Here is a 10,515-nt window from a genome sequence, read left to right on the forward strand (position 1 = left end):
CCTCCACCCTGTGCACACTGGGGATCTTGGTTGTTTAAACCAGACTTCCCATTTTCTCTGAAATGAGGAACTGTGATTGAATGTCAGTTTACAAAACAGGATATTATATATAATCATCATATGGGGTGAGGGAGAACATTGAGTCCTGAAAATCCCCACCTGCTGTCCGAAGTGTACAGTCCAGGAACCCCAACTGTGTGCATGAACTACACCTTGTAGTGAAAAACAAAGCATGGGAACCATTTGGTATGGAAAGAGGACTGCAAAAACCATTCAAGGTCCCAGATACCAGCATTGCATGTTTTGAAGCAAGGATCTGGTTTGCAGCAGAGAGGCCAACACAAAGATGGGGAAATATTTCAAATTCCCATGGACCAATATCAAGTGTTTATAGACATAGGGGATATTCCCCCCAGTGCTGTGCTGTGAATAATATGCATTTGGTGGTGAGAAGGGGATATGAGGACACCACCGCCACTACTGCTTCTGGATGAGCTGTGTCCACCTGTGCTGGTATGTGGCTTGCATAGAACAAGCATGCTGAATTGAGTTCAACTCCCTGTCAGTACCAGCATGGAGATAGGAGTCTGCATTCACTTTTAGCTTTGTGGGCAGGTAGGCTTTCTCCAGCATTTCAATGCATGCATTTGAAGAGGGGATTCTAAGCCAGTGACAGTGCATTTCAACGCTTCTGGCTTAGATTGATTTAACTCCCTTTTCCAATGGAATGTCGGGGCCCAAGAATCCACAGCATCTCACCAAACTACAGTTCCTGTGGTCCTTTGGGTGGGGGGACTGGGACAGGGAGTGGAATTAGCTCAGGAGCACCTAGTCTTCTCATTGCTTCCTTGAACCCACCTCCACCCTTTGGGCTCCATTTCTGCCCCCTCCATCCCCTCGCCATCACTCCTGCTTGATGCCCACTGCTGCCGCCACCATGGCCATGCCCCGCATTCGCTTCCCTTGGTGGGTCTTGACATGCTTTGCTAGGTGGTCGCTCCGCATAAACCTCTTGGGGCACAGCTGGCAGCCGAAGCGCTTCTCGCCTGTGTGCGTCCGAAGGTGCCTCTGCAGCTCATCCGAGCGGGTGAAACTTTTCCCACAGTAGAGCCAGGAGCAGATGAAGGGGCGTTCGCCCGCGTGCCAGCGGAGGTGGGCCTTCAGGTGGGACGTTTTGCCATAGACCTTGCCACAGCCTGGCAGGTGGCAGATGTGTTGCTTCTTTCTGCCTGGCTCCTCGCTGGCTCCATTCACTGCCTGGCAGTTGGGGCACTTGCAGCGGCGGCAGCGGCGTGTGGCTCCCAGGAGCCCCTTGGGCGTGCCCTGCAGGAGAGCAGCAAGAGGGGGCTGGGGGCTTAGGACCAGCGGCCGGCCCAGAGAGAAGTTGCCTGGTTGCTGCAGGCTCCACCAAGGGCCATCATCCGTGGAGGTGGTTCCTGGAGGAGGAGCTGGGCCCAAAGGCCGGGGCCCTTGCAAAAAGCTAGAGAAGTCCTGGGCCTCTGGGAAGGCATAAGAGTGTGGCATTGTGGGTGCCAGCATCTTGACAGGCGACAGCTCAAAGGAGTAGGTGGGCTCAGCTGGCGGAGTCAGGGGCAGTTCATGAGCAGAGCCACTGCTCGCTGGCCCTTGCCCGTGGTAGGGAACCTTGGGCAGCCCAAAAGCCATGGCTGTGTGTGAGCCTGATGGGACCTCATTGCTCCAGAGTTGGAACATCCCCGCAGATTCATAAGCTCCTGAACTGCTTGCTGATAAATGGGGAGCAGTGGGCACTGCTATAAAAGTCAAGCTGGGGTGGCAGGCAGTGGCGTCCTCTGGAGAGGAGTTGCAGGTCCAGCCCTGAAGCAAAGAGAAGGAAAAAGGACTGAGCAACAACAGTGATTTCAATAATCCCTAATTCCTAAAACATAATTGTTCTGGGCCCGAAACGCTGCTCAAGTAGGCTACCTCATCTCCCATAAATGTCTCCTTGTTCCTGTTAGAAGTGTCTACATGGCTAGCAATACAGCAGGGATGGGGAACAAAGAATCAGCCATGTTGGTTGGAACTGGTGGGAGGTGGATTGCAAGGACATCTGTATGGGATCAGGTTCCCCATTCCAGCACTACAATTGGTAACGGCATTCACACACACACACACACACACACAGAGAGAGAGAGAGAGAGAGAGAGAGAGAGAGAGAGAGAGAGAGAGAGATCTCCACTGCTTCAGGAGTGCTATGTGACATTGAGCTTCACTGTTACTTGCATTAGCTGTCAGAAGAAAGGGGTTGTCAAGCTCCAGGCTTTGTTCAGCAGCTGCTACAACAGGAACTGTGACTGGGCAGTCATTCCTGACCCTCACCTCCCCATATGGGGCAAAGCAGGTACTGAGTAGATGCACCACTAAGGCAGGGCACCTGGGAATATTCTTAGAACATAATACAGATGTTCATGTACCACAGGTGGCAGGAGACTGGTTTCAGAAGTGCAACCAGTTCATAAGTGTGCTATTCACTTTTGGTACTGGCTCTCTTACAGGAATATGTCTACAAACAAAAGCTACTCTAGAGTAGTATCTTTCCTTAGCATCGGCCAAAAATGTTACCAAGTAAATGAACAAGCTTTCGAGTTTTCCCAAACTCTTCTTCAGGCTGGATGCCAATCAAACAATCAAAATAGAGAAGAAGCACAACCTCAATAAAACGCTTTGGATGTCTTACAAAAAGAAAAACCCACAGGAAAAACAAATTGTGCGGAACATATTTTTAAAAAAATACAAAATACAACAATTAAAACAAAACAAAAAACATAAGGAAAAGCTGCAACGTAAAACTTCCTAGCAGAGCCTAGAAAAAAATGATGACCACAGAACTTCTCAAGTGTGCTATAATAATAATGTCACAGACGGCACTCTTTGGAGTTTTAACACAATGCCCTACTCTCCCTCCCTCGCTGCCCCCACCAATTTTGGCTAATATCCAGTCTGAATAAGAGTTTTGGAGAACTCCAAATGTTTCTGATGACTTTTTAGTATTTTGACCCGACCTTATAAAGGTATTGCCCTACAGTAGATTTGGGATTTTTGCTCCTGGACCAACACAGCTATCTGCAATTTTTGTATTTTTACAACTAGTACTTCTGATTATTACCAGAATGTTACTTCCAGCAGATTCTTACAACTGTGTTTCAGGTTAAATTTTCATAACTCCACAGACATTCCTCCCTGCAAGTTTATATGGGAACAAAGGGTTACTATTTCACTTGCACTATCTGGTGCCAGAATAATCTTCCCACCTCCTTCCTCTCCTAAACAGAAGCATATGAAGTCGCCTTATGCACAGTCAGTCCCTTGGTCTATTGAGCTCAGTGCTGCCAACACTGGCTGGCAGTGGCTCTCCAGGGTTTTGGCCAGGAGTCTTATCCCAGCCATACCTGGAGACAGAACCTGGAACTTTTTGCATGCAAGGCACATTCTCCACCTCTAAATTACCCTTTCTGTTAAAAAGCAAATTAGCCACAAAGCAAAGAGATGAGCAGATATAAATGAGGGAGAGGAAAAGGTGGCCTCTGTTTTCCTCTGTGTTCTTGGAAGCTTTCAAATTTCCAAACTGGCTATGCTTAAACTAGCTATCATGCTGTGGGGGATCAAGGCTGGTCGAAGACATTTTGCTGCCTGAGGTGAAACCAGTGGTGTAGCGTGGGGGGTGCAGGGGGCGGCCGCACCGGGCGCAAGATCTGGGGGTTAGGGTTAGGGGGCGCAAATCCACAGGTTAGGGGGCACAAATTACTTGCCTTGCCCCGGGGGTGCTGACAACCCACGCTACGCCACTGGGTGAAACAGCAAATAGCGCCCGTCTCCCAACATCCAGAAGTCAAGACACATAGTACCCAAGGCCAGTCATGTTAGTCTGGCACGTGAGACTGACCCCCCCCCATCTCTCCCCTCCTCCCCTGGTGGCAGTAAAAATACATAAATAAATTAAATAACTATTGATTGGTGCTTCTTTCATTTTGCCCAAATCTTGCCCAAATTCAGCAAGCTGGACAGTGCTAGCCCAAGACAGTGTTCTACCTGAAGTGGCACCTAATGACTCCTCCCACCTCTCTGTACCAGGGCCAACACTTTTTGAAGTCTAGCTGCCAACATCCAGGCACTAATTCCTGTTGTTCATCTCCCATCACTGCATGGATTTCTATTAGAAGGTGCTGGTGACATTGCTAAATGGCACAACCCCCTTTACCCATGTGAACTATATAATTTTGTGAACTCTTTCTATTTTTTGATATATACATATATACATATATGCATATATATTAATGTATTTTAAAAATAATAATAATAAAAGACAGAACTGTTCTCTGCTCTATCCAATGGAGTACAGGAGTCCCCGGGAAATACAGCAAACATGGCATTTCTAAAATAATATCCCACAATTCTGTGAACTTTTTGCATTTTGGAGAGGTTTTTGCTTTAAAAATTTTATGTGATCCCCCCGCCCGACAAGTTTACAGCTTTTTCCAAAAAAGTGATGGACACGATCCTTTAGTGCAGCATGGCTATACCATTCCCAGTCCCCCATAGATTAGGTATGGGTTCCATACTTCTCTACTACTTCTGAATGTGGGACAGCCCTGCAAATCCAGAAAGGCTGGACTTTCTTAAAGCGTATTTTGGCTGATCATCCAAAGACCACCTAGATCTCTCTTTTTAAAAAAACTGGTTTGGGGAGAAGCACTACCCACTCATAAGGAGCCAAAAGCAGTATTTTGTCCATATGATAACCAAAGGGTTTGTGTCCATGACTGAGTTTATTTCATTTGTGCAAAAAAAATGTTAAGATGCTTTCACACACATACAAAAGCCCCACTGTAACTACAGCAAACTGTCCATTTTTCAAAATTGTGTTTTTTCGTCAACATGAGGGATCAGAGCAGTCAGCTGGTTTTTCTGCGCTGGGCACCAAAAGGGGAGACTAAGAGGAGTTATGATAGCCATCTTCAAATATCTCAAGGTCACATGGAAGATCATAGAATTGTAGAATTGGAAGGGACCCCAAGGGTCATCTAGTCCAACCCCCTGCAATGCAGGAATCTCAGATAAAGCATCCAGGACATATGGCCATCCAACCTCTGCTTAAAAGCCCTCAACCTGCCAAGAGTCCACAACCTGCCAAGGGAGACCGTTCCACTGTCAAACAGCTCTTACCTTCAGAAAGTTCTTCCTGATGTTTAGTTGGAATTTCCTATCTTGTAACTTGAAGCCATTGGTTCAAGTCCTACCATCCAGAGCAGGAGAAAACAAGCTTGCTTCGTTTTCTTTGTGATAGCCCTTGAGATATTTGAGGATAGCTAGCATATCTCCTCTCAGTCTGCTTTTTCCCAGGCTAAACATACCCAGCTCCTTCAACCTTTCCTCATAAGGCTTGGTTTCCAGATCCTTGATCATCTTGGTTGCCCTCCTCTGCACACGCTTCAGCTTGTCAACATCCTTAAATTGTAGTGCTCAGAATTGGACACAGTATTCCAGGTGTGGTCTGACCAAGGCAGAATCGAGTGGGACTATTACTTTCCTTGATCTGGACACTATACTTCTGCTGATGAAGCCCAGAACAGCATTAGCTTTTTTTGCTGCTGCATCACACTGTTGACTCATGCTAAGATGGAGCAAGCTTGTTTTCTCCTACTCTGGAAGGTAGGACCCAAACCAATGGCTTTAAGTTACAAGAAAGGAGATTCCAACGAAACAACAGGAAGAACTTTCTCACAGTAAGAGCTGTTCGACAGCAAAATAGACTCTCTCAGGAGGCGGTGGACTCTCCTTCCTTGGAGGGTTTTAAGCAGAGGTTGGATGGACATTTGTCATTTGAGATTCCTGGACTAGATGACTCCCAGGGTCCCTTCCAGCTCTAGAATTCTATGATTCTGTGATCTTGATTGAGCCTTATTTAGAAGGGACTTGCAGTAGAGACCCTGAGGACAACCACAAAGTATTTAACATAGATACCTCCTTCCTCTTTTTTGTTTCTTATCCCTCAGATCTGCAAGGAGATAGTTAAGTATTCACTGCCTATCACCAGCCTCATGTTAGAACATCAGCAAAATCCTCTCCCTGTGGAACTGCTGTTCTTTAGTTAGCACAGGAATAATCATCTGCCAGAAGGTTGAGATTATATGCACAAAAGAACTCCCTGTGCAGGACAAACCAACAATCCATTCTAGTGGTCAGCTAGGTGCTCCTGAAAAATTAATGCCCGGGGCAAGCTAGAGACAGGGGTCACCAAAGTGGTGCCCTCCAGCTGTTTGGAGGGCCACACGATACCCACCCTTCCCCTGTTGCTTATCTGACAATTACAGGCACACCCTGAAAACAATATTAATGTTACAATTCCTAATGCACACTTACTATGAAGTAAGCTTCATTGAATTCAAGCAGACCTATTTCTGAGGGAACTCCAGGAGGGAATATTAACAGGATTGCTTTGCAGTTGTGGGGAAGATGCCCACTCATTGTTCTGGAAGCTGATTGAGGAAGCATGTATCTTTCCAAATGTTTAGGTGGAGTGTGTCTCACATCTTAATCTGGTGGGGGGGGGGACCTTTTTCATAGCGCTGGTATCAAAAGTTTGATATAGAATGGCACAGAACTTGGATCTGTCTTGGCAGGGATTCAAAGACTTTGATGCAAGAAGACAGTATCAGTCATGTAAGAAGTGAATATACCCAATTATTACTATTGAGCGTAACAAAGGAGGTTATCCCTAGAAGGCAGGCAGATTTTAATACTGAGCCTAACAGCAGCAGGCAGAGTTGCAGCAACCAAGTCAGAAATGAATAAACAACTGTCAGTGTATGTGGATTGAGTCCCAGTTTTCCTGGGAGTAAGTCCCAATGGAGGGATTTTTCCTGAGCAAATGTATATTGGAAATTGGGCTTCCTTCCTGGCTATACATGTATAGGATTGTGATGTAGGACTGCAGTTGTAAATAAACTTACATTTTCAGTTTGGAAGTGGAAAGTGTTCCATGCCTCTACTGTCAAAGCTGCTTCTAGCAGCTCTCAGAAAACAGAATTTATCTCCCAGAAACAACATTTATTCATTTAAAGGTGGTGCCACCCTATCCAAAATAAGTTAAAGGCTACTTCCCTGAGCAGACACCCCCCCCCAAAAGCCAGGAACTTGTTTTCTTATCAGGTACATCCATTATACTGGGCTGCATGGCACTAGGAAGTTCCTTCTGCTAAGAATGCATCTGGCGGCTTTTTGAGACAAGCATTATATTTTGATCTCAGTCCCCATCTCCAATATGGAGGTAATATAATGCTATTAGTATAATAATTAATATACGTAATAATGCCTTACAGGTCTATTGTCAAGATAACTGAGATAATGCATTTACCGGTAAGCACTTTCTCAGAAGTGTGAAATAAATTATTATTATTATTATTATTATACCTTTAGCTGCACACAGTTTAATGAGATTGATCCAAGCATGAAAAAAATGACTGTCCACCCTCACAGGAACATAGGAAGGTCTTATAACAGAGCTCAGGCTATTTGCCCATCTAGCCTAGTATTTTCTCCCAGCTTGGTGTTCTCCCATCACCTCTGACCATTGACTGTGCTGCCTGCGATTGATGGGAGCTGAAGTCCCAACAAGATCTGGAGAATGCCAGGTTGGGGGAGGCTGGTCTACTCCTGCCTACTCTGGCTGGCAGCAACTCTCCATCACTTGCTATCAAATCCTTGCTACCTGGACTTTCTGCAAGCAAAGCAGAAAGCATATCATGGTACTAAGCTACGTGTGATAATTAAATTCTCGAGAGACACCTTGTTTTCTTTTATACTGTAGAGACTGTGTACAAACAGTTCATACCGTTCTGACCTCACAAAAGAAAACAGATAAAGCAGTATCTGCATTAGAACTTTTTTAAAAAAATAAAAGCAAATATTGGGACACAATCAATATTTATGATACATAGGAATGGTTTTGATTATTATCTGTCCAAAGATTGCTATATTGGGTCCCAAATTGAGCAAATATTTTAAAATGTTGCCTGAATTCAAGACATTATTTTCCTACCTTTAAACTAAACATTATACATCAAATTTAACCATTTTAATTTCTAGGTTTTTGATAACCACTCACACATAGTAGGGAGGCTTGTGCTTTCCAATTCTTGTGGAACCAAGATCCTAAAGGAAACCACAAAAGTAAAAACCAGCTTTACTGGTGGTCTGCTACCCTGTCCTTCCAAATATCCCAACAAAATCACTGCAGAATCCAAAGGTAAAGTATCCCCCTGTTTGTTTTGTCTAAATCCTCAGTTGCCTCACCCCAGGACCAGTGCATTTTGATGTAAGATAGGCACACATTTCTGAATCTACACTTATCCTTCAGAGTGATTGACAGGCTATTCCTTGAAATGGGAATGTGGTTTTGGTGTGAGAAGCCTATGATCAGGGGAAGTTTAAGTGATTTCGAAAGCAAGAGTCCTTGAGGTTAAATGCATGGCGGACCCTGCAGTAGGGTCTGACTGGATGCTTTTCACATCCCTTGCAGCCCTGGGATTTTTCATTCCACAGATTCCAGGAATGAGCCACCTTGCCATTCTGCATAGCAAAGAGTTCTGTGCAATTCCAAAGTTTACACACCAATAATAACCAAATAAACCTACCACCTCCCCTGTTTTGAAATTTTAAGAGAATGCCAAATCAGAGCTATACCAGTCCTGACCAATAAGATTATAGTTGTTATTTAGTTTGTTTCTGCTCCCGCCGCCCCCCCGCATGCCCCTTGCTATGCTCCTTTGAGCGTCTCAACATTATCATAATCGGAGAGCCACAAGCATTTTAATCACAACGAAACTTCTGTACCTCTTCCATACTAAAATCTCTTTATTTTATCGCCACTCTTGAGAGTGCAGTCCTCTGTACACTTTTTTGAGAGTACGTTTCACTGATCGTAATGGAATTTATTTCTGAAGAGGCTGCAATTTCTCCTCCCACTCCTAGCTGATTCCACTTGTGCTCTTTCACAACTGCTTGTCAGGCAGAAAATCAACAGGTGAAGCTTTCCCCACTGCTTCACCTTTGTGCAGAGAGCATCATCACCTGTTGGATTTCTGCACTCAGTCAACCAGCCAACCAACGCGGCTACTCTTCCCCGCCCCTCGCAGACTCTCCTTACCTGCAAGGAGGAGTGTGTGATGTCCGAGTTCTGCAAAGACAGTTTCCATCAGGGGTCACCCGAAACTATCCATGGAGGGAGCGCATGGTCTTCCGATAGAGATGGGAAAACAGCCCGCTTCCTCCTCTCTCTGAAATTTCTCTTTTTCTCCTCACTCTACATCTTTTTCCTCCTGTGATCCTACTCCAATCCCCTTCCTTTTTGTTTTTTTGTTTTTTTGGCTTCCCTTCAGCCTATCAGGAGTGGCGATTGGAGGCGCCTTTGAAGTCGGGGAGCGAACCAATCATTAAAATAGATTGAATGATTTCAAAGAGGGGCCTGGCTAGATCTCCTTTAAGTGGCGGGCCCCCCCGCTGGGGTGCTTGTTATGGATGCAAAAGGGGTTGATTGGGCTGGTGCGATCAAGATAGCGGAGCTTTCTCTTTTTATCTCTTTAAAGGTACAGGGCAAGGGGAGCGGGACGGGGAGGAGAGAAGGGGCAAACCAGAGGCAGGTACGCGATTCCTAAATGCAACCACTTACGCGTTTGGTACAGCGCGGCTTGCGCATGTTATGGCGGCCCGTGTGCCCATCGCTGTGGGAATCAGCACAGGGGTGCCCCCAGGGCAGGACTGAGGAGCAGAAGTCCAGGGCCCCACTCAGCAAAATGAGCAGGAGGGCCCCCAAACTGCAGCAGCGCTGCCCTTGGCACATTTGTAAAGCAAGTGAAGTCAACATGTACAGAGGCGGATTTAGGGGCGCACGAAGGGTTTGGTCGCACTGGGTGCACAGGGAGGCTGCAACTGTGATTTAGAACAGAGCACGAAAGGTGGAGAGGTGCTGAATTTTGGCGTCACACAGGGTGCCGCTGAAATTTGAGAGCCCAAGATCCGCCACTGAATACGCAATATCATCCAAAGTGTGGAAGCTAATATCATTAAGCCCAGCGTCTCAAATTGCCCAACAGGAGCAATGAGTGAAGAAGTGGAATTGGGAAAGATCTGGTTAGCTCTGCTGGGGCCTGATCTTCAAGAGTTGAGGGGCCCCGTTTATACCAGCCCTATGTGTGCGTGAGCTTAAACCTGGTTTGACTCCTGCATATAAAGTCCATGCCCTCCACAAATGAGGATGCAAGAGCCTAAACATATTTGGATGTGCACACAAAGACTTTAGACAAATGGCACCCTTGAATGCAGGAGGACAGGGCTGTTGGGAGTTAACTTACCATGAATACATTTCTACACAGAGGAATGCATGAACACATCACATCTCCAATGAGTGAATGCAAAGAGGGGTGGTGAGGGTTTAATGGTAGGCCTCCAATCTTCAAGCATCTCCTCCAGTTCATCAACCAATAGTCACTGAAACTC

General features: G+C 45.9%; 1 protein-coding gene across 1 annotated transcript; it reads right to left on the reverse strand.

Annotated features, from left to right (window-relative positions):
- Window positions 1–799: 799 nt before the first annotated feature.
- LOC309364054 (transcription factor Sp5-like) lies at window positions 800–9,333 on the reverse strand. Its single transcript, XM_081900775.1, has 2 exons — window positions 9,167–9,333; window positions 800–1,836 (listed from the first exon to the last, which is right to left on the reverse strand). Exon 2 carries the CDS (start codon window positions 1,711–1,713, stop codon window positions 904–906), a length of 810 nt encoding a protein of 269 aa, XP_081756901.1. The 5' UTR covers window positions 1,714–1,836; window positions 9,167–9,333; the 3' UTR covers window positions 800–903.
- Between the last annotated feature and the right edge of the window lie 1,182 nt (window positions 9,334–10,515).

This window comes from Podarcis melisellensis (assembly GCF_964234715.1).
Source record: "Podarcis melisellensis genome assembly, chromosome: 2".
Classification (NCBI taxonomy): domain Eukaryota; kingdom Metazoa; phylum Chordata; class Lepidosauria; order Squamata; family Lacertidae; genus Podarcis; species Podarcis melisellensis.